At 33.2% G+C, this 24,130-nt stretch overlaps 3 protein-coding genes across 5 annotated transcripts; 2 read left to right on the top strand and 1 right to left on the bottom strand.

The window, feature by feature from the left end:
- Positions 1–504: 504 nt before the first annotated feature.
- LOC107912916 (mitochondrial 37S ribosomal protein S27) lies at positions 505–2,009 on the top strand. Of its 2 annotated transcripts, none has more exons than XM_016841299.2 (2): positions 505–690; positions 1,453–2,009. In XM_016841299.2, the coding sequence occupies exon 2, from the start codon at positions 1,487–1,489 to the stop codon at positions 1,793–1,795; it is 309 nt and encodes a 102-aa protein (XP_016696788.1). In that variant the 5' UTR covers positions 505–690; positions 1,453–1,486; the 3' UTR covers positions 1,796–2,009. The 2 variants fall into 2 exon arrangements, with proteins under 2 accessions (XP_016696788.1, XP_040962318.1); XM_041106384.1 differs by having other exon boundaries at positions 1,474–2,009.
- A 1,555-nt stretch (positions 2,010–3,564) lies between these two features.
- On the bottom strand, positions 3,565–14,388 carry LOC107912914 (RAB11-binding protein RELCH homolog). Of its 2 annotated transcripts, XM_041106382.1 has the most exons (21): positions 13,795–14,388; positions 13,529–13,573; positions 12,384–12,536; positions 11,540–11,718; positions 10,929–11,036; positions 10,156–10,326; positions 9,507–10,070; positions 8,440–8,514; positions 8,217–8,345; positions 8,057–8,131; positions 7,771–7,980; positions 7,392–7,544; positions 7,075–7,289; positions 6,850–6,967; positions 6,611–6,743; positions 6,342–6,543; positions 6,156–6,261; positions 5,942–6,082; positions 5,741–5,864; positions 5,492–5,608; positions 3,565–4,306 (listed from the first exon to the last, which is right to left on the bottom strand). In XM_041106382.1, the coding sequence occupies exons 1-21, from the start codon at positions 13,994–13,996 to the stop codon at positions 3,921–3,923; spliced, it is 3,606 nt and encodes a 1,201-aa protein (XP_040962316.1). In that variant the 5' UTR covers positions 13,997–14,388; the 3' UTR covers positions 3,565–3,920. The 2 variants fall into 2 exon arrangements, with proteins under 2 accessions (XP_040962316.1, XP_040962317.1); XM_041106383.1 differs by lacking the exon at positions 13,529–13,573.
- Positions 14,389–20,742: 6,354 nt separating this feature from the next.
- LOC107912913 (protein PLASTID MOVEMENT IMPAIRED 2) lies at positions 20,743–23,566 on the top strand. The gene is made up of 3 exons (XM_016841291.2): positions 20,743–20,954; positions 21,154–21,274; positions 21,640–23,566. Exons 2-3 carry the CDS (start codon positions 21,161–21,163, stop codon positions 23,326–23,328), a joined length of 1,803 nt encoding a protein of 600 aa, XP_016696780.2. The 5' UTR covers positions 20,743–20,954; positions 21,154–21,160; the 3' UTR covers positions 23,329–23,566.
- The last annotated feature ends 564 nt before the right edge of the window (positions 23,567–24,130 follow it).

The following is a 24,130-nucleotide window of genomic DNA, read 5'->3' on the forward strand; positions in this document are numbered from 1 at the left end:
CCGACACTAACCATCATATCGACTTGGACCTAAAATATGTTATTGTACTAGCCAATGGATATTGATCCACCATTGGACCGTTGAATCATCGCTTGGAGCTCGGCGGCAAAACTTTTTTTTTTAAAAATAAACATAGTAGCCCAGTGTTTTAGATAAAAGCTTTTGAACAATTCAATGACTTAAATGAAGCTTTCAAATAGTACAGTAGCCAAATCATAACCTTTTTTTTGTTAAATAACCAAAAGGGAAACTGACCCATAGTTTAGTGACTAATAGGTAGTTTACCCAAAAGTTTAAACACAAACAAATATTTTATTATCTATTATTTGTACTTCTTATAAATAAAAATATTTTTGAAAATAATAAATAATTAAATATTTTTTGTTTGTATCAAAATTATTCGTTGATTTTTTTTTCACACAATTGTAGTATGTTTTTTTTCCAAAATTTGGAAATGATAAATAATAAAATATATTTTTCAAAATTCTACTGTACTTTTGTAGTAATCTAAAATCATATATAAAACAAGTAATCTAAAATTTGCTTAAAGAAATTCCCGGCCACTCTCATCTATACTCCCACATCCCCGCCGCCACCACCACTCTGTCACAGCCTCCCCCTCCTCCTGTCCCTGACCTAAGCCCCTTCTTTACCTTCAAGTTTCCGACAGACCAGTAAATTAGATAAAAGGTAATTTTTGAAACCCTAAATTTGACTTGAACATTTCTTTCTACTTGACTCATGAGAGAGATTTTGAGTTATCTGCTCTCATCACTCTGCTATATTTGAATTTTCTGGTTTCGATCCTACTGTTTGTTACTCTCCTCTCTCTGTTTACTTTGTTGAGAAATAGAATTTTTTTTTGAAAGGTATCGGTTTAGTGGAAATGGCGGACCTTTCTCGCCGTTGTTTTCTGTTTTTTTTCATTGCTATTTGTGTCCGCGATTCGTTGCTATTGATGTGAATTGAGGAGGTCTTTTGGTGGCGGCGGATTTTGCTGCTACCGCGAGATAGCAGTTTATAGAATGTTGTTTTGGTTTTAGAACCTGGTTATTTGATTATTAGATTGGGATTTGATTTTTTTTGTCAGTTTAAATTGAACCAAGATGGTTAAGAAAAGAGTTTTATGATTGTTGTTTTAGTTTAGAACAAGTTGCTGAAATATCAGCTGTAATTTTAGTTATTAGGTTAGGTTAGGATTGGATTGAGATCATCTTGTTTCCTAAAATAGTATTTCGATGCTTTTGCTGAAAGTTTCATTTGAATATTTAATACTATTGAATGAGAAATAGTTGGAAATAGATTTTTGTTCTGGTTTTAGAACAAATTGGGAAAATTTCTGCCCTAAATCTGGTTATGAGGGAGATCATCTTGTTTACTAAAATATTTTGAAATTTTCAGTATGCTATTGCTGAAAGTTTTATTAACATGATTGTCAAAAATTTCTTTAAGTTTTGTTTGAACTTTTAACAGAATTGACTGAAAGATGAGTGCTGGTGGTTTAAAGAAAATGTTGGCTTCGGCCGTCGTAGTAGGGGTCACTGAAGCTCGAGCAAGAATATTTGGACAGATACTCAACCCAACGGGACAGAGATCACCCCATAAGCTCTTACGCAAAAAGCTCATCGGGGACAAGGTTGCAGAATGGTACCCATATGACATCAAGAACGATGATCCGCATGTCATGGCGCGTGAAGAAGAAGAGCGCTTATCGAAGCTTGAATCGTTGAAGAGACGTGGTAAGGGACCACCGAAGAAAGGCCAAGGAAGACGTGCCGCTAAACGCAACAAGTAGAGGTAATCAATCGGTTAATCACATGAGATGGTTTTTGTTTTGACTTCATAAATGGCTGTTTCTTTAATGCAGTTAGCCATCTTGTTGGACAGTTTGTTGGCATATGTTAGAATTAAAATCAAACCGAATATATTTGATTGTTTACTTGAACCAAAATTAAATTGAACTTAACAAACACCTAACTGAATACTATGGTTTAAATTTGATTATGGTATTTTTGCTGTGCCCTAGTTTGGATTGGATTTCGAATAGATGAAATGGTTGAGATGGAGGGATGAATTTCTTTAATCTGTTTGATTAGCTATAGACTCGATATGATTAGACGTGTACAAAATGGATACACAGGTCGTGAAGTTTAACCGAGTAATAAGAGACTAGTGCTTAATCAGCACTCTGTTTGAACCTTTCCACTTTCACTCCGAAATGAAATTAAAATTAAAACTTCCTTTTTCTCTTGTCAAGTTCTTTTAATGTACTTGTAGATTTTTCTTCATATTCAACTGTGTTGGATTGAAAGTGTACAAGTGTTGGATACTAATATGTAAAAAATGAAAATTTGACGTAACATAATTTGAAATTAGACTTTGTTTAGGGTTGGGTTGCGTTATCCCTTGCTTTGAAATTTGAAAGATTTGACAGTTCAAAAAATAGATCGTCCATATTATTTATTTAAGCCTAGTCTTTGGTAAAAGTTTTCTAAGTCCAGGCATGATCTAAAGTTTTGAAATTTATGTAAAGGTTTTAGGATTAAAGATTTCAGTAGGCAAAAATATATTAATATCCATATACCCTTGAGCTTGGCTCAATTGACATCAATGAATAAGAAAAATCAACACTTCAGATGTTATGAAGCTACTATATTGATCATTATTATCCTAGTTTTTGGATTTTGAGTTTAACTTGAAAAGGAATGACGTTTTGCTTTGCCGCCGTTATTGTCTGAAAGTTTAGATCTTTAACCACATATAAGTTCGTCAATGCAGCTTTTCTATTTTGGTTAGCAAATCGAATGCCTTTAAATTTGAACGTCTCGGATGAAGAAAACCAGAATATTTGTAATTTGAGAAGGTGAAGAAAACTTGGTATCATTTCATGGGGAATCCAATGTAAAAATCTCTGTGGTTAAAAAATTAAAAGAAGCGACGTCAAAATTAACCTTTATTTCAAAATATATGCAATAAGTTTATTAAAAATCAAATTTCATAACATTTTAAACACAATTATAAGCTAATAAAATACAACAATCCATTATGAAAATAAATTTATTTTTTAAGTTCACTGAAAATGCCAGCCTATGCACTTTTTTTTTCTCAATTTCATTTTCTTTCTACTCTTAAATATGATTATAAATTTGTAACCATGAATGATAAAAACAGCATAAAATCATGATTCGTTTGGGGTTACAGTTTCATGTCAACTAAATTAGGTTAATCTCCTCTTCGACCCTGCAAATTCACATTGGATCAGTAAAGATGAAAATCTACTTTAATTTTCAAACCAACGGCGATCATCAACCAAACCAATAGTACAAATCTTGTTCAGGTCTCAGACTTGTTCCATAATTAATTTTCACATTAACATTTATATTTTTAAAAATTAAATATTTTTTATTGATTAAATAGCAATCTGAATTGAGCCAAACCAGATTACAAAAATCTCATTCAGAACCAACCAAAGTCGGACTGAATAACCCAAGGGCAGTGCTTGACTGCTTTCCAGACCCCAATCAATTTATAAAATTTGTTGTACTTCTCTAGACAGCAAGCTGGTTATCGCTTTCAATTCATTTATACGAGTCACTAATAGAATTAACTTCACTAATTTGCTTTAACTTGAATTATTTTTTTTCTTATAAACTATCCAATAATTTCAGTGACTATAAGAAATCTTAAAGACAAGAACGCAATGCTTAGATTCTATGTGAAGAAATCTTTAAGACAAGAGCCGCCACATAATCTCATCTTGTTTTTCTTCCTTAATATGCGCTTTGGCAGGAAATTATAATCAAAGAATTGACACCTGCTACGAGCATCCTCATGTATGAAATGAATAAATAAGCAAATAAACAAATATTTATATATATTCATCTCATAAAGGAGTTAGGGAAGAAGAGTCTCACTTGGTTTCACTGGTTCTGATGAGTTTCTTCTTGGCTTTTTGCTTTGCCTCGCAGCATGTCAGTGACCCTCATGATGCGCATGAATCTAGTATCCTCTGGTGCAAGTCCATGTGCGGATGATGCCCCAGCTCTTGGAGATCCAACCGGAGACGTTGGTGCAGTGCTTTCTTTCTTGCCTAGCAGCCCACCCTCACCAAAGATACTAGTCATTGATGATGGAATCCCGATGTGAGCTCCCATAACCTTACTCAAAGCGTCAAAAGTTCCACCGGATCTTTCTTTCAGAATTATTTCGAGGGCCTCTTTGTGTGCAGGATCTAGTGTATCGGGGTCTCTTAATAAGTTTTGAATTGAAGGAAGAAGGAAATCACGAATGCTATTTGCAGAAATATCTGCAACAAAAATGATAATAAGTACTAAAATACATCACAAACAGAAACCATAGTTCGATGTGAAAACACAAAAATGGAGCATTTGGGAGGAAACCATAAATAAACTATTGCAAATTAATAGCAGCAACGTTTTATGTTTCCGAAATGTTGTAGAATAAAGAAGCTTGGCAATCTGTTAAAAGATCAAAGAATTCTTGTCATATAAATGATGAGACTTCTATCCAAGTTCAAAAAATTTTAGCAATTAATAACTCCTAGACACCTTTCTTTCAATCTTGAGTTCACTAATTTCTAGCAGGAAGGGTGGTCTGGTAGACGGCAGTTCACACCCTGTTCCTCCTATGCCATCCTTTCAGAAGGCAGGAAGACAAAAACGGACTCTGCCAACACACCACATGGCTCTGACAGTGATAAAAGTTGACTGCCGGCTAGTATGGATAAAATTTGATGCAACTAGACACGAAAGCATGGCTATAAGAAAGTGATTCCATAGTAATAATAATAATTTCTTCCTAAAGGAAACTTGGAAAAAATGATAAAATTGTAATCTATACTATTATTAAACCCCTGATTGAGTTAAGTGACACCAAACTCGATCAGCTAAAGTACTATAATATCAAAAAAAATAAAATAAAAATAAAATGAAAATGGCAATTTCATTGTATTAAAAAAGAAAAAAGAAAAAACCTTATCACGTTCAACCACTACTCACCTGACTATTTTATTTTATCCAAAAATCCATATAAATAACTACTTATTCAAAATTTACTTTTATAGTTTTAAATTAAATTTTTTTTGAAATGTTTAAATTTAATGTTTTAAAAGATAATAAAAGTAACAACTCATTAAAAAATAAGAAAAAATTGCTCTCTTTTTCTCAAATACTTTCTTTAAAATCAATAACTGTGTATTTTTTTATTACCTTATCAAATAATCATTAAATTTTCAAAAGAACAAATAACTAAAATTTTAATTTTCTTTTACCCCCATAGAAGGGCATGCCAACAAACAATGCATGACGTTTATGGCTTTAGGGGCGGATCTCTTATCCTTCCTCAATGCTTAGGAATGAAACTTGACTAGCAAGTGGACTTTTTACTCTTTTATCTTTTTCTCTGAGAAGGCAAAATATTGGAGAACAGAGAAGGGAGAGAAATGATGGCGTAGCCACTTAGAGAAGCAAACCTGTCGCATCCACAGCACATATGGCTTCACAAAACACATTAGCTCTCTCTCGGCGAGACATCCCATCAGTTGCAAAAGCAGGCATGCTTGTCAGTTGGAAAATCTTAGTTAAAAAATGTAAATCATGTTAAGTAAACAATGATTTTGAAGAACGACTGGATAGTGGCAAGCACTAAAATGGCTAAACCACAATGCACAGCTCAATAATGAAGTCCTAAAAATTGTTTTTCACATGAAAGTCAAGGATATAATCCCTAAATCTCTCTGTTGTATGTGGAAGTGCTACCACTAATGAACGGACCACGGCCATGGTTGTTTCATGAGAACCATCTTCGAGAAAAGCATCCATTTGAACACGTATTTTATCAACAATCTGCACGTGCTAAGTTTGTAAGAACGGCATCTAGAAACTGCACCAGCATGAATTAGAATAAAAAAACTCTCCGTTACCATGTCATTTTTAAAATGTTGTGCCACAGCCCCAAAAGCATCTATGCTTGCATTCTTCACCTTCAGGTTTTGGTCTGAGCCAAGGGTAATCAAGGCAGGCAGAACATGTGTAGAGGCAACTTTTGCATCAACGTATGTCACCTGTTAAAATGTATAAATATCTTATTGTCGGGTGTAGCAAGATAAATTTTGTTTCAAAGGAAAGAGAACATACAATGACTTTCAGTATATTGGCAGCACCAATCTTCAATTCTATATTTGAGCTAACAACCATTTCCCACAAGATATCAAATATCAAGCTATGATGTTCTTCGAATGTACTGCATTATTAAAGTAGATTCTATGTGAATATTCAGAAATAAATAACAAATGGTTAGGACTGAAGTTTTTAATTACAAACCAAAGGAAGCGGACAGCATTAACAATATCATTGTTGTGTGTTATAGACTGATTCTCTTTCATGGCACCTTCAACTAATAGCTTTCTCAAGTAGTCTGCTAACTGTTCACGCTTACCAGGAGATCCAAGAACACCCGCTAAGAGAAGTGGCAGGATACCTAGAACAGCAAGTCTCTCAGCCACAGCTGTTCTCGGTTTTAGACCTGCAACCAAGCAACAATCACGGAACATGCAACAATAGAAATTTAACAAGATTCTAAGAGCCAATACCTCTGATTCTTGAGTGAATGTTGGGAGGGAAAAATGTGAAATCAGCAGCATCCCCAACTGCTACCAAGAATACAGGCATCATTATGTGTGTCGAATAAGATTCCCCAAAAAGTTCAGAAACAGCCAACAAAAACTGCAATGTCAGGATGCAGATTGGAAACAAGAAAAACAGCATTATTTCAATAGAACAAGCATGAAGCAAGCAGAAAACCCCATTAAATGCAATATTGAAAAATTACCTTTGAAGTTCGGTTTCTTAAACTATCCTCTTTCTGGGGTAATAAGCAAGACAACTGTATCAAACCAGAAAAGCACTCCACATGCATCCATTCAAATGCAGGCCACTCGAAATGTCCCCTAGTAGAATATATAATCAATCAAAATCATTTCAGCTAACAACTAAGTTACAAAAGTTATCCATACACTATATCATCAGTCTGGAAAAAAGAAAAGGAAAAACTTACCCTGCATACAATTCAAGTACCGAACTGGAAAATATTGGCCCATTTGACTCCGAAACAGAGGAAAATGGGCATGTCTCAATTGCTTTCTGATGCACATGAGGAAGCAAATCAGCCAAAATTCTTAACAAAATATCAAGATTCCAGCGCTCTTGTTCACCTAAAACACGCAGGTGGGACTCCACTGACCCTTCAACTCCAGCAAGAGGTGGACAATGCTGAAAATATTGAGGGAGTAACAGTAAGAGGGGAATGCATTGCAAAATGGAAAAGTGGTAGTACCTACCAGCAAATCATAAAATCCAAGGGCAAAAAGTTACCTCGGCAGAGTCCAAGATATGAGAGATTAGAACTCTCAAAATATGGTCTAACTTGTTTCCCCAATTTATTAGTGCAGGTAGTAGTTCTTTTAGTGTAGTTTCAACCACCACTCCAGATGGATCACAGGCCAATTGGAACATCAACTCCTCAACCTGTCAATATACAAATAAGGCGGTGGAGAATGTTTTATGTGTTTTCTTATTATACTTTCTATATTTTTTTTTTCAAGTCATGATATTATATTATGCTAAGCGCAAAAGGCTCTCCAGTCCCTAGACCATGGGTCATCAACCTGTTCTAGAGCTCAGATTGTAGCCAATTCTGTCAAGTCAGAAATCTTCTCCATGATTTCCTTGAAGCATATTTAGTGGGGCTGACCTTGAAATATTTATCCATATGCGGAAAGAGTGGGAGTAGTAAGGCCAGGTTGTGCGCAGCAGCTTCTCGAACAACAGTTGCAGGATCTTCAATCAATTGTTGTACAATAGATAAAATAAGAGAATCACGAATCTCAGGTCTGACAAATTCAGCAAGCTCCCCACATGATTGAGCAACAAGCAACCTGCGCTCCTCATACATGTGATTTATCTGCATTCAAAAGAAAATGGAATCAGGCCACTACAAATATAACCGACAAAGCAAAATAAGCAGCACAGAAGCTCACTTGTTCCCAGCACTGGGGGAGTAGTTCTATTTCTGTTCTCATCTCCCCAACATTTTTAGCTAGGCTAACACATGCCTGAAATGAAGTTTAAAAGATTTAGCACAGTATCCAAACTTGTAGCTATTGGGTACTCAATGGAATTCTCTGAAAAGCAACATACATCCATTATAATTCGTCTCTGCTGTTCATCTGGACGTTTAATCAAATTGAACAGTGTGTGTGTCAAAGAGTCTCGGGTGGCATTATCTGGATGCCGCTCAATAGCACACATTATCAGTGGAAGAAGCTCCTAAAGTCAAATAAATTAGTACGGAATCAAAAAAATTTATAAGGATAATAAAGAAGATAATGTCCAAGTAAAAACTAGTAGTCAGAGAGTCAACCTCCCGATGGTTGATCAAAACATAAGGAACAATCTTAGGCAAAGCATCTGCTAGTATTTGAATGGTCCCCAAACCCTGTTACAATGAAAAAGTCTGCATCAGACATTATAAATGTGCTTGAATTTCTATGAAGAGAACCTGTAGCAAATCTTGACAATATATTCTTTTTTAGGTGGGGAAACAAGGAGTACTTAACTAATCATATTTTTTTTTAAAGAAATGTATCCTGTAACATTATTGATATAACACGCATATAATATATAGCAAGCAATGTATTAAAAAGAATCTCAATTTTTATCATTTCATAAACAAATGTACAAAGAAACAAAATAAATCAAGTATGATCTTACTTTTTTTATGGAAAATATTCGATCTTACTTAAAATTGAAAGATGATCTTCTTTTAGAAAAATAAAAATAAATCAATTATAACTTCTTCTTTTTTCATTAAAATGAGGAATATTTGACATCAAAAGAATATAATGAAGTTGAAATTTTGAGATTAGAAATAGGGTGTTTTCTGGAGTTCTACAAAGTGGTCCCAGTTTGATTTCTGCATTGAAGAAATAAAGCATGATAGCAGGAGAGCTAAAAGTGGAGAGATATATGGACGGGAGAAGTTCCACTAGGCTAAAAAGAAAGATAAAACACGTTTGCTACTAGGTCAGAGACTTGAAATATTATTGAAGAAATTATAAAGTTAATTTGGTTTTCATTAAATTTACGAGATTTTAATTTCTTGATTTTAAGGGTTTGTAAGTAAAGATTGATTGGTACAATAAATAGATAAACTGATATGTAATTTTAACAGTTCAACCAGCCATAAAACACGATGGATAAATTTAGGTTATCCGGGGGGGGGGGATGCAACACCTACTCGAGCTCCTATTATTATCCACACCCCTGACAGGAAGCACAAGGGAAAAGCAAACAAAGGACAGTAGCCACAAGGGTCGTGGACGAGGAGTGGAGCTAAGGCTTTCAAATATATCAGTTTATGCTGTTAGTTATCGAAACCCCAGATACCACCCTTGAATATAATATCATAAAGCAAAAATAAAAACTTGCCATATTATCTGGAGCAGGCCCACTGCTAGGAGTTTCCGATTTGGAATGCAGCCTACTATCTTCTGATGGTGGTTTCTCATTTTGTTGGGATAAGGTTCTACTAGATGGGAAACCATCAGCAGTGCTTGAAGGATTCATAGCTGGTTCTGCCAAATTATCTTCAGGCTTGTGAGTGCTGTTGTCAAATGCTTGAACTGACGCAGACAGTGAGTTGCTGTCTATAGGTCCTGCTGCCTCAACGGGATGCGAGATAAGAGTTTTATTCTCATCCACCTCAACGACTTTCTCTTCAGTATATGTTGATTCTTTCTCAGCACAGTTCGAATCACTTAAATCCGGAATATCTCTTTTCTCAGACTTTAATCTTTCAATTTCCTTCTGCAAAGACACTATTTCTTCCTTGTAATTTTCTAAGGCCTGGGGTTGAGCAGAGTCAACACTACTAGTCACCGGATTTTGTACAGAAGAAGATCCTTCAATGTGCATTTTCGGGGAAGTGATTTCAGCCCTGCAATCATTTAGCTCCTTCCTTTGATGCTCCCAGGCATGCTTCACATCTTGTATCTGAAGAAGTATGAAATCAGTGCTTCAGATTTTGTAGCATCATCAAGGACCTGCTCTTAAAGCAATCAAGCTAAAAGAGAACTACCAGATTTTCCTTGTCCTTCAGATCCTTCTGAGTGGCTGCCAAAGATTTTGTCAATGCATTTATCTGACCTTCAGCCAAATCTTTGTTTTTCATCAAAAGCTCTTTCTCATAATTTAAGCTCTCAATTGCTTTTTGTAATGACTCATTTTCTCGAATCATAGAAATTTTCTCCTGCAATGGAATAAACATTACTGTTTTCAATGATCAGAAATTCGCTGTAAGTAGAAAGATCTACACAAAGCACATGTAACAGCAGAAATTGTTGAAAGACTGATCCTTCATTAATCATAACAGACCATCTTAAAAGCCGAAGAGACATTAAGTCAAGCAACTTGTATCTAAGAAGCATCCATGATGACAAGCAATGCCATTGCCAACCACATCCAAAAGTAAAAGAAAAGGGCTGGTGGGGTGAGATTTTAGTTCAAGGATCAGTTCTTATATCAGTTCTTTATATCAGACTGATATCTATAGATCATAAATATTTTCCCAATAAAATAATTCCATAAACATAATATTGCAAGCAACAATTTCGTTAACCAATTAGTTTGTAATGAATATTGCAACTGGCAGTTTAAGTTCATTATATTGCGCTCACCCATGGATTTTATATGTACAAACACAACACAATAAATGCACAAAAGAAAGCAGGTGACAGTAATGATACTGTTCCTCATGAAGCAAAGTCAATAATAAAGGACAATAGCTAGAACATTCCAACATGAAAATATTCAGTATGATTCAGTATGAATGGTAAGAAACAGCTTGCCTACCTCAGCAGCTTCCGAACTTGAAGACAGGTACTGATAATAGTAATGGCGCAAGGCATCAGGCACAGATGCTGGTGAGTTTGCCCAAACATCTAGGATCTGATCTGTAACCTGAGATTAAACAACAAATTAGCTGTGAAATATGCACATTCACCAGCTTAGGCAGCTGCTTCATACCCCTTCAGGGCGCCTCAAAATGTATTTGTGCAACAGAAAGATAAAGATATACCACAAAGAAAATATGAAATCAGATTCTATGAACTCTATAAATTGTTAAAGCTTGTCTCCCAGCCAGAAAATCAGGAAAGAAGATAACTTGGGTTCTAACATCAAATGCTAATAACTCCCAGTCAGGCTTTTCTATTTTTCAAACTAACTTCATGTTCAAAAAATATAGACCTTGGTGTTGTGGGGCAAGAACTTCTCTCTTCTTGCAGTTCCCAAACAATAATTCAAAATTTCCACAATTTTCAGTTTATTGCGTTTTGCATCAAGCTTTCAGCATAGGACGATCAGCCCTTGCAGCTACATAGGTCCTTTAATGCTAGCTAGTGCAGATTTACAGAATAAAAAAGCAGTAACAAGACGAAAGCACTACCGAATGTTACAGATACCTCTTCACAAAATGTCATTGCAGTTAATCGATATCCACCTATCAGCAAATATTCCTTTACTGCACAATTCAGATCTTTACGTTCATTAGCCTTCAATGGGCCTAAAGTAGAGAAGGGAACATCTCTCTTGTGCCGATGGACTTCCAGAGCATGATTTATGTTATTGCTCACACTTGATTCTACATTTGCATATAACATAAAAACAAATTCACACATGCCAGAAAAATGATGGCTAACTACTGATTAAAAGCATTTTAAAAAAATCCTACAATTCCCATAATTTATACAAGTGATCCTACAAACCCACCAATTATGCAAAACAGTTGCCAAATAAAAGCAACTGCGGCAGAAATATGGGTGTCAATTCCTGAAAAATAGTATGAATATCTAGCATGACACGCAGAAAATAATATTTCATTCTAAGCATAGTCATGCAGGGTGGCCAACCTCATGGGATGTGAAAAGAAAAAAAGAAAAATTTCCTCAGTGTTTACCTTTACCGCAAGAACCTCACCAATAGTGAACCTATATAACCAGGTAGCAGTCTTGACCATTTTGGTGCTTCTAATGATTCTTAGAGTCATAAATAGAGATTCTTTCAATCGAACAGCATGCTAAAAAATGTGTCATACAAAGAGATCAAATTTTCTCTTAAAATATCATTTACAAAAAAGAAGAAGAAGAAGAGTTTAGTTGATTCTTTTGCTATTTGTTCCATTTTTTCTTTTCTGTAAAAAGAAAACAAAAAGAAAAATGAACAGAAAACAAGAGACAAATAGCAAAAGTTCAACCAAACAGAGCTCAAGTGTATCCATTCAAATATCAAATAAATAAAAAAATTTACCACTCAATCTATCCCGACGGAGATCTACTTTCCTTTGTAACTCGGTCTTCAGTTTCATAACATCTTCTTGAGCTAAGCGCAATTCATAGTCACTAAGTGCTAATTTTTCTTCTATTGCTTCTTTCTCTTCTAGCAAACTTTGAGGGTCTACAACTGAATTTCAAGAACTATATATTAGATGAAACCATCAGTAAGGTTCACTTATTCCAGATCTAAATTGAAAATGGACTTTTGCTCTAAGGCTTAGAGCATTGATAAAGGGTAGAAACATGCAACACCAGCAACCAACGCATTATTTCTTTAAGCAGAGACCTTATCTCACACTCTAAGCACCCCAACCCCCAAACTATCAGAGTTGCAATCTAATTTCTGTATTTGATTGCTTAATTTGATTTCCATGTCAATTGGAATTAAGAGCCATTTCCTTTTCTCCTATCTTGGATGAAGTTTTCATAATTTGCTATTTTCTGCCTGTACTTCCAATATCACCGGAACCAATAAATTCATTTGGTAATCATAATAGTTTACATAAAATGCTACTTTCTGGTTGTAATTCCAACATTACTGGAACCTCAAGCTCATGCAGTAATCATAATCACTAATTAAGTAGCTACATCTTCAGCATAAGAATTCTTTGATATATAGAACATGTATTGCCTAAAATGACAGTAAATGCCTTGACAAATGAATGCAATACAATACACGTATGCTGTGAGAGGAACCATTTCATATGTAAAAGAAAACATTTCAATACCAAGCAGAACCTTGATTTCTTTACCTTCTCTCAACTGCCAAGAGAAAAAATTTAAATTTCTTTACCTCATAAATTTAACTTCCATTAGTTATTAATTGTATTACCTTTTACTTCCTAAGAAGATTATATAACTAGTTTAAAGAGTAACTAAATACTACACTAATTTCAATGTAATTACTCTATTATAAAAATAAAATCATAAGTTTCATTCTTCCAAAAACGATGATTTTTTTTTTACTCATCTTTTGTTGATATCCAATCAGGATCGAGATTTTGGTGAGCTTAGTTCATATACAGTCTCTCTCTTACCCTTAGCCTACCTAACGTCCTTCCTAACACTCTCCTAACGTTACATTTCCTAATTTCCTTCTTATAGCTTTTCTACCCTTACCCAGAGCCGCCCCGGAACCTGCATTTAGCACCGTCACCTTGACACCTGGCATCAACAATTTTTATAAGGTTCCATTCCGTTATTACTCTTACAAAACACTGCTGGAATCAGATTTTCTCTACATGTTGATCTAACAATAAGTAACACTAAAAACATAGTTCATATTTAAACCAAAAAAAAAATCAAAAGAAATAAATTTATACGTCTAAGTCATTCCCGATTCCATACTTGAAAAAGGAAAAGGAATTAAAGAAACACAAAAGTACCTCCAAGAGAGCTGTAGCGAGAGATCTGATCAACAGGAAAATGAGAAGGATCGGCGAAGAATTCCTTTAGACGCATAGCTTGAGCGTCACGACCATCGTCAAGAAGCTCGTGGAGCAATTCGAATGCCGTTAACAAGTAATTTTCTTCAAGTAGAAAATTCACAACGAAATTGCACAGCGATGATCTCTCTACATCCATCATCTAAGTCTGATGCTTCCTTTACATCAATGAATCAATCAATCTTCACCGTCTATCAACATCAGGATACAACCAAGTTCTCGCGGAGTAACTCAAATGCCGTTAGCAAGTAATTTTCTTCGAGTAGAACATTCACCACGCAATTGCACAACAATGATCTCTCAACATCGATCACCTGAATCTGATCCTTCATTTACATCAATCAATCACCGCCGTTTATCAACATCAGGATCGGATCAAATGCTTCTCCTAAATCAAAATCTCAATTTTTTCTTTTGGTCTGTTCGCGTAATGGTAGCACTTTGCAGAGCTCGTGAATTTTGAAAGTTCGATTGAGATGGAAAGGAGGGGGTTGGTGTTTTGATTCGGTGAGACAAGGAATATTATTGTTTGAGGATGGCAGCGGTCCTATATTTATAATTTCAGTAATATCCGAATTTGAATATATACTATATACCATTACTTAAATGTTTAATTGAGTTATTACTAAATCAAATATAAATTCAATTAAAATAATTATTAAAATATTATTATATTGGTATTACGAGTGAATTAAATATTAACCCGATTAAAGAAAAAATTATAAATATGATAAGATTTGCAGCTATCTTGCTTGAATTAATGAATCCTTAAATTTATTAAATCACATTTTATTTTAATGTTTTTATACATTATAATTTCATTATTACCTCCATCTATCTATACTATTATTTAAGCCCCTAATTTATTTGATACCATGAGTCAATGGTCACCAACTCAGTTAAAGAAATTACGAAAATATTCTTTTATATTTAAAAATAAATTATATTATTAGATAGTATTTTAATCTTTTTTATTTTAAAAAATTGAATCTATTTAGATTTATTTGGTTTTGAAAGGGAAAATCCTTAATTCATTCCAATGAATGGAATCGTATGATTCAAGGAGAAAAACAATAAGTATCCATCGTAGTTGATGAAGGACAAGCTCCATCAACACAACAAATGCGTCAGTCTCAACATCAATAGAATATTATGTCACAACTTGGGCACAACATATCTGGAATGACTGCAAGCACTTGATACGATAAGGAAATCAACTACATGCATAAGCAAGACTAAAAAACATCCAATATGCATGGGAGTATATGCATATATATATATATATATAACTTAAGACAACACGAGTCCAAACTAACTCTTAAAATTATTTATTATTCTAAAATACTCTAAAAATAGAAACACATTAAGCAGTCGATGAAGAGCCACCCACTTTCTAATAACTGTTAATGGCTGAAGAAGTTTTAGCGGCGAAAAGCATCATCATCTGTGCATCACTTGTGAAGGTAACAAATTTATTCACAAAATAGATCTACAAACTGAGAATGTACTTGGACTTATACCACACTATTTACATCAATAAAATATTAACTCTTCTAAGGGGAGAATTTAAAATTTTTTTATGGGGCTAAAATTGAACTATAAATTTTTGAGATGTTAAAATATAAATTTTATCATTTATTAATTTATGATTTTATTATTTTTAAAGGGACTAAATAGATTGTTTATTTTTATTTATAGGGGCCAAAACTTAATTTTATCCTATATTAATTTATAATTTGATAGTCTTTAAGGGACTAGAATTGAAATTTTACATTTGGGGGTGGGGCAGGACCCCTACATTGTATTTGCCCCTGAACGCTACTACTAAACCAAAGCTTTATTTTAATATAATATTTACATTTTAATTATATTATGCATACATTACTACCTCCATCAATTTATTTAAACCGTTGATTAAGTTGGTGTCACGAGTCAATTGAGTACCAACTTGGTTAAGAAAATTATGAAAATATGATTTCATATGTAAAATAAATTATATTATTTGAGGGTATTTTAATCTTTTTATTTAAAAAACCAATAAAAAATTTGTATCTGCTTGGATTTGAACCCGTATTATTTGCATCAATAAAATAATAATTCTATCACTAAACCAAAACTTTATTTCAATAAAATACTTACATTTTAATTGTATTACTATACTATTATTTAACTCTTGACTTAGTTGGTATTATGAATCAACCGAGCACCAACTCAGTTAAGGAATTACAAAAATGTCATTCCGTATTCATAATAAATTATATTATTTGTGAGCATTTTAATATTTTTATTTAAAAAAACTAATAAAAAGTTAATTGCATTTGAACCTATGTTATTTACATCAATAAAATATTAACCCTAATTACTAAACCAAAGTTTTATTTCAATATAATAGTTACATTTTAATTTTGTTATACATACATTATTACTTCCTTTAATTGTATATCTATATTACGATTTAAACCTTTCATAATTAAAAAGATTAAAAAGATTAAACTACTTTCGAATAATACAATTTATTTTAAATATAAATCGACATTTTAGTCTTTTCCTTAATCGAATTATTACTCGGTTAACTCATGACATCAACTCAGTCAGGGGATTAAATATAGTATAGATATTATTAATTAGTTACAAGTTATATGTTTCATTATTTATTGTATGCTATTTTTAAACTAACCTTCATTTTAGATATGTAATCTCTACGCACAAACACATATGATCGAATTTCTAATTTAGTTAATGTTTTTAATTTTTTTAGAGAGACTATATGGTTTATTATTTGCATAAATTTTGATTTTTTTCATGAGGAAAATTCATTATATAATTAATATTTTAAAAATTTAATTATTACATTTTATTTTTTATTTGACATAATATTTTAACAATTCAATTAATATATATATTTCATATTTTATTATTAAAATCAAAGCTGATATTACTAATCAAAGTACAGAGAAAGAAAATCGCTTAAAATCCTAGTATAGAGAGCGATCGAGAACTAATGGCTATTCTCATGAACTGCCCAAAATATACAAATTGTGCATTACAAAACTGTCGCAGGCAAGCCATCCTTACCTGGTTCATCAGGTTGAAATTGATTCGATTTAATTAAAAAGAATGCTATTTGTAATTGTATTATTAAAATTAAATTAAATTGATTTGATCAAAAGTCAATCGAAATATTAATTTATAAAAAAAAGATTGAATTCGTCTCCAAGCAAATCATTTAAAATTTTAAAAACGAAAACTAGGACAATAAATAACAAATAAACTGATTTATAAGGCCAACAATTAAACTAATTAGACTAAAAATTAGATATTTAATTGATTTAATCACTAAGCCAAATTTTAAAATATTGATACTCGGTCAAATATTATAAAAAATAATTTTATATGAAATTTTAGTTGCATGTAAAATAGGCTGAAAGCCACAATAATTTTTCAAAAAAAAAAAGGAAAAAAAAGGAGTGGGTTTTTTTTTGTTACAAAAGAGGGCAACCCCCTGACTAATGAATGCGTTGGGGTTTTATTTTAACGTAAAAGAGTCATAGGTTTAGTGGTTTAGGTTTTTTAGTTCTTTTATATATTTATTTTTTATAAATTTTTAATTCTTTTATATTTAATATATTTTAATTATATAGATTTAGTACATTAGAGCTAAAATAGATAAGAGATTTATCAAAATTGATTTGCTACTTCCAAGTATCAAACGAAGAACTTGTCCCCATATCAGATGCATCCCCAAATACTACACTACCATCCGCAAAAAACAAATGAGTGATACAAGGACTTCCACGACATACCTTACCACTAGTTAATAAACCTTCACGTTTGACCAAGTGAAGCAGCAAAGAGAAGTCCTCCGTGCAAGGAATAAATACGGGCTCAAAGGATCTACTTGTCGAAGTCCTGTCTTGGAACAAATGCTTCACTAATATTACCATTTAGAACCACTGAATATGACATCGAGCTTATACAGTACAAAAGTAAAGAAACCCACTCCCTTCAAGAAAATCTCACTCAGTCCGGTCGTAAGCTTTAATCATATCTAGCTTGAGAGTAAAGGACCACCAAAACATTATCCGAAATTAATCTTTAACGGACAAACGCCCCTTGAACCTCATCAATGCACTGCTTGAGAACCGTTTGAAGCCTATTAGCAATCACCTTGGAAGTTGTCTAGCTTAATTACATCTCTAGTTATGCAAACCTCTACACCAAACGAATAGGATCCCCTATTTGCCCAAGGTATCGAAGTGGTCCTGAATCTATGTTTCATGTCATTACTTCGTGGGCCTTGCATAAGATGTTTTGGAATTCTTTCTCAATACACTGGCCATCAAGTTTACAATGTGATGATTATTGGGTTTGGTTTGAACTTCTACTTAGAAATTGCTCGATATATACTTGCAGAGTTATTGTTGGGGTCATCTGGGCAATCTGGACTTCGCGTAATAAACACGTTATGGAGAACAAGCCTCAATTAGCACAAGAGATTAAATTGAGAATCCATTCATTCCTTAAAGAATTTGATGAACTGGGAAAGCGACTACCCGCTAAATTTAGCCCGTTTACTGAAAAGTGGTCTCCCCCAACTGACCCTTATGTTAAAGTAAATGTCGGTGCTGCTTTCAAAGAACACCGGAGACAATCACGGTCAGGCTTTGTGATCAGGGATATGGACGGTCAGGTTGTGGGCAGTGGAATGGTTATTAACCCACACATACCTGATGCTTTCTTGGCCGAGGCGCTGGCTTGTGTATAGCCGCTGCAGTTTGCTCTTAACATGGGGTTCATAATGGTGGAAGTGGAGGGCGACTTCCGAGTAGTTATTTCGAGGATTATTCAAGGGAAAGACGACAAATCTCAAATGAGTGCATATATCAGTGATGTTCGATCTCTAGCAAAATCTTTTCTAAGAGCCATTTTTCGACATGCAAGTAGGGATTGTAGCAGACTAGCACATGAAATTGCACAAGTGGGCTTCAGAATGGATGAGAGCACTTACTGGGTGGAGGAAGTCCCATGTGTTGCAGCGGCAGCAGTGACAACGGACCGCTGGTGGGTAGATCCTCCCGACTAAAGCTGTGGCTTTCGGTGGCTCTGCGCGCAGCCATCTTCTTCCTGTTTGGGTGGCCAGTGTTTTTTGGATTTGGTTGGGTGCTTCGTTACTACTTTATTCAGTGGGTTAATGATGTCTTGCTGGTTTCTCATGTTTTATTTATGTTTTGACATACGTTGAACCCATTCCCGCCCTCAATATTTTATAAAAAAAACTGTAAAATAAAGCATTTTAGTGTAAATTTTAGTTATTATCAAATAAATTTATTCAATAAAAATATTTTAATGAAATTAAAATTTTGCTCATAATTTGAACAAAATTTATCAATAAACTGTTCAAGTAAGATATTTATAATGTCGGGCAAAAAAAAATCTTACAATAAATATGCGAGAAAATTAATACATGCATCTCCTCCATATTTTTTTGTAAATATTAATTATAATATTCAGAATATCCATTTTATCTTATACTTGGGTACGGGAAAAAGATAAGTAGAAGCATTTAGGCCACTGCCTACAGGATATCAAATAAAATTGAATTAACGAGGATTCCATGTGATTTAGCTTTTAAATTCGTGGATTCTCAGCTACCTTTGATTGCTTTGACGCTGGCAGCTTTGTCGTTTCGTTCCTTCCATACACATAAATATCGCCGTTTAATATTTTTCACAAAACCCTTTTTTAATGTCTGATTTCTAAGTGGCTCCCAAAAATAAATTCAGCTGTGCATTTTGGACAGTTTAATTTTTAGAACCTCAATTTGAGTTTGGTCATGTATAATTATGAGAATTTTCAGTCTCAAAATATATTTATTTGACTTCCTTCACCATGTTTTATAATAATTTGATTATGCATTATGGTTATTTCATCTTTATATGATATTTATAAATGTAATACATTTGTAATAGAAAAAACTTAATAGAAAACATAGTATTGCATTCATATAAATATATAAAACTAATATATGATACGATTTTACTAATCATGGTGTTTTGTTTAATTTCCGATTCAGTTTCAAATTTTCATTAAAAAGAGCAAAGTATTTTCAATGCATTGCTAATATTTCTAAAATTAATATTTTAATAATTTAATTGTTAAATTTATTTTTATAATTCTAAATATTATTTAGTTAAAGTTTCATACCAATTCGATAATTATAACATAACAATTTATGATATTATTTTTGTTAATATATGTTTAATGGTCGAAAATTTTTATGTCAAAAAAATATCAATTTATGATATTATTGTGTTAATATATATTTAACAATTGAAATTTTTATATCAAAGAAATAGTTTGACATTTTTAATGTACTTAATTTGTAGTTGATTGAGTTTTAACTCGGTTGGCACAAGTCTTCTTATTAGTGCAAGAAGACGTGAGCTTGAGCACGTTGAAACGTATTTATCTTCTTATTTAAAGTTTAAAAAGGGGTTATAAAATAATCTTAGGCATTATATATATTTAAAAAAATTAAAAATTGATAAGTTGAATCCTTTTGAGATAAAACTACATGATAATATGAGATTATGTCAAGAATTCACATGAAAATTTTATAAATTAAAAATAATACAAAAGTTATTAAAAAATTATGAAGAAAATTATGAAGAAATTATAATTCTTCATAATTTTTTAAATTTTTTAAAATCATGTGATGATACAGCGTAATATCAAACTGTCACGTCAGTAATTTAAGTTTAAAGATCAAATTAAAAAAAATTGTCAAACAAAAAGAGTTTAGGGATTAAAGTGGAAAAATTTTCCAAGTTCAGGGACTGAATGTTAATTTATTCCTTGCGTGTGTATATATATGGCTAGCGTTGCATACAAGAATACTATCCAATCAACAGGATTCAAACTATTGTCCTCTCTGCGTCTGATTGTCAGCCGTTTTATCTTTTATTCCATTTACTTGGCATTAGCCAGTCTAACTCATTCCACAAACACTTGCTTCTTCTTCTTCTACAAATCACAATTTATTTACAGGTTTTATTTCCGGTCGCCATTTATTATGTTCTAACTCAACCCACAATTTCTTGGTAAGTTGTCAATCTCTTACTTTGTTTTAACTTTCTGTTCCTTTCAGTTTGCCATTTTTTAACCCCGTTGCAGTTCAGGGGATGTTAATAATATGTAAATTTGATTATATAGAATAATTTATATTGGAATTCCAGGCCTTTTGCTTCAGTATTTAATTATATATATGTAATACGTTTTTCTTGTGTGTCAATGGAACAGGTTGATAATGGAGAAGAGAAGAATTGGATCAAGTAAAGTTGCTGTTAATATGTATGAAGAAATGATTCTTGATGGTAATTCTTCAGTGAAGAAACCCCAGAGTCAACAGGCTTTTCCTGAGGTATAATTTTGGTACTCATGGTGTTAAAGTATCGGATTATACAGATAAGTTGAACTGATTGATGATTAAATATTTATTTTTATGAAATATTATTATATGGGATAAGATTTATACATTTAACTCTTTATTAAATATTTATTATATTTGATAATTATTTAACTTTAAAAATACTTAGATAATACATAATTTTGTTTAATACAATCAATCGGATCTATTGGTAATCACAGGTGTCACCGGTTTTACATCGGATTCGGCTTTTTAGACATTGGTGATTCATGAAAAACCTGTAGTTTTTATGCAATGGAGTTCAAGTAATTTTCAATTTTGACTGATAAATTTGTCATTGTGTGATTTTAACTTTTAAGAAGCCATTGTCAAAAGCAAGGGAGCTTCATATTGCAAGAAGGGATATGAGTCGATATAAAGAGAGTAGAAGAATTGCAGAATCAGAAACGTTTAAAGCGGAGTCTGAACTCTCTAGTGCAAAGAAAACAGTGAAGGATTTGGCTTCAATGATAGAGGAATCAAATTTCAAAGCTAAGGAAAGGATTAAAGATGTTGAATCTTTGAAAAAGAAAGGAAAACTCGACGTCGAGGCATTGGTTTTTCGTTGTGTCGAAAGTTATCAGTGCGTGGAAGTTATGGAAGAACTGGAAATGGTGAAACATGAACTCAGTGAACTTAAGCTTGCAATGGCATCTGTAATGGCAGATAAAGAAAGAGCAGTGAAGGAGTTTGAAGATTCAAGCAAGAAACTGTTGTCTAATGGTAAGCATATAGAAGAGCTCAGGAAGGAAATTGAGGTGGCTAATGAGGAACATGTTCTAGTCGAATTGGCTAAGATGGAGGCATCAAAAGAAGCTGCAGATATCGAAGCTCAAAAAGAGAAAGAAGTAGGTGAACTGTCATGTAGGATGGCAGGAACGAAGAAGAAAATGGAGGACATGATCAACGAGATTGATCAGACTGGAGAGTTGGAACAAAGATTGACTGTCACTTTGTCTGACATTAATGTCTTACAAGATGAACTCAAGCAAGTCAAGGATCAACCACCTTCATTAGAGTCAACCAACAAAGTGTTGCAGGCAGCTAAGAACGAATTGGCTTCGATTCGAGAAGAGGGTTTTCGGTATATGTCATCCATGGATGTTATCCGAAATGAGCTGAAACATGTTATAGAAGAAACAAAAAAGTTGAAGAAAACAGAGGAAAAGACAGATTTGAGAGTTAAAAGTCTCAATTCAAAGCTGTTAAGAGCCAAATCAAAGTTGGAAGCAGCGACAGCAGCTGAAGAAAAGGCTAACTCTATTGTGGCCAATCTTTCCCTCTCACTTGAACAGTTAAGACTTGAAGCTGAAGCATCAACGAAAGAGAAGGCTCTTATAGCCGAAGAAGCTGCAGCAATCGCAGAAGAAATCCGGAAAACCGAGTCCAAAATCGACTCAACCGAGGAAAAGTTGCAGGCAGCTGTGGGGGAACTAGAAGCAGTTAAGTCAGCAGAGACTTCAGCTCTAGAAAAGTTGAGATCTCTCATAGAGACTACAATGCAATCTAGAGCTTCAGCATCCGATCGGAATTCCACGATTACTATATCGAAATTTGAGTACGAGTACTTGACCGGACGTGCGGTTGGAGCTGAAGAAATTGCTGATAAAAAAGTTGCTGCAGCTCAGGCATGGATTGAAGCTCTCAAGGCTAGTGAAAGGGAGATATTGATTAAAACCAAAATGGCACAAAGTGATCTCAAGGAGATGAGGGTAGAGGAGGAAGAAGAAGAATATCGAACCCAAAGGTCACTTTCAGCTAAGAAAATGATAGAGAAAGAACTAAGAAACTGGCAACTTGTTGAACAAAACAAGCAATCATCATTCAATAGAAGGTCAATGAAAAGCAATGGCAATTCGACACCGTTAGGAAAATCGAAGTTCCGTAGATCATTGTCACCGGCGATACGGGTGAGTGGATTGACCCCATTCAGCATTAAGAAGAAGAAAAAGGGGATGCCAAATCTAGCCAAGCTCTTCACAGGTAAGAAAGTTGATAAAGATGCTTAAGCTTGTGACGAATCCTTTCTGTCAAAAATGAAAATGTTGCATATTACAAGCATTTGTAGCTAACAGTTGGGGTTATGTTTTTCATGGTTGCTTGTTTCCGAGTTAGCTCTTAACAAAAACTTGAATTAAAAGAGAGTGATTGAGGCATTTACTAATATAATTGTAGGTGAGTTTGTTTAGACATGTGATGTAAATGAATGCAGACTGTATAGCAAAGAAGTATTCCATATAGGTTTCATATTGTTGAACACTTCTTTATTCCTCTGTCACCATAACAAATAAATAAATAAACATGTTAGTGAAAATTTGAAAACTCTAAAATATATAAGAAATATTTAATACATTGTGCGCGTATATTTATATACAGATAATGAATATCATGAGATGTTCTCTACTAAATATTTTAATTATTTCTATTATTTTTTTTAAAAATCAATAAAATATCAGCATGTAGTTGGAATTTATTCATGAATTTTTTTAAAAGCAAAGTACTCACATAAATTAACTAACAACATCATCCAACATTAAGATACTGTTTGGTAAGATGAAAAATAATCATTTTTTAGAGTATTTAATTTTTTGAAAAGTGATTTCAAAATTTGGTAGGTTAAATTTTATTTACTTTTCTTTAAATCTAATTTTTTTTCTTAGGAATTATTTTCCAATGAATGTGGTAATGTGATTTCCATGTAAATTGGAAAGTAAAAAAAAATTAAGACAAAATTAGTCTTATTTTATATCAATTTAGGATATTAATCTATTAAGAAACGTAAAAAAAATTATTGCATTCTTCCTTCGTCCT

This window comes from Gossypium hirsutum, chromosome D11 (genome assembly GCF_007990345.1).
Source record: "Gossypium hirsutum isolate 1008001.06 chromosome D11, Gossypium_hirsutum_v2.1, whole genome shotgun sequence".
In the NCBI taxonomy this organism is placed as follows: domain Eukaryota; kingdom Viridiplantae; phylum Streptophyta; class Magnoliopsida; order Malvales; family Malvaceae; genus Gossypium; species Gossypium hirsutum.

Coding starts and splice junctions, on each gene's coding strand:
- LOC107912916 (XM_016841299.2), top strand. CDS start 1,487: ATGAGTGCTGGTGGTTTAAAGAAAATGTTGGCTTCGGCCGTCGTAGTA.
- LOC107912914 (XM_041106382.1), bottom strand. CDS start 13,996: ATGATGGATGTAGAGAGATCATCGCTGTGCAATTTCGTTGTGAATTTT. Junction 10,327..10,928: donor CAAGTTCGGAAGCTGCTGAG/GTAGGCAAGCTG, acceptor ATTCCATTGCAG/GAGAAAATTTCTATGATTCG. Junction 6,744..6,849: donor TAAGAAACCGAACTTCAAAG/GTAATTTTTCAA, acceptor CTGACATTGCAG/TTTTTGTTGGCTGTTTCTGA.
- LOC107912913 (XM_016841291.2), top strand. CDS start 21,161: ATGGAGAAGAGAAGAATTGGATCAAGTAAAGTTGCTGTTAATATGTAT. Junction 21,275..21,639: donor GTCAACAGGCTTTTCCTGAG/GTATAATTTTGG, acceptor TTAACTTTTAAG/AAGCCATTGTCAAAAGCAAG.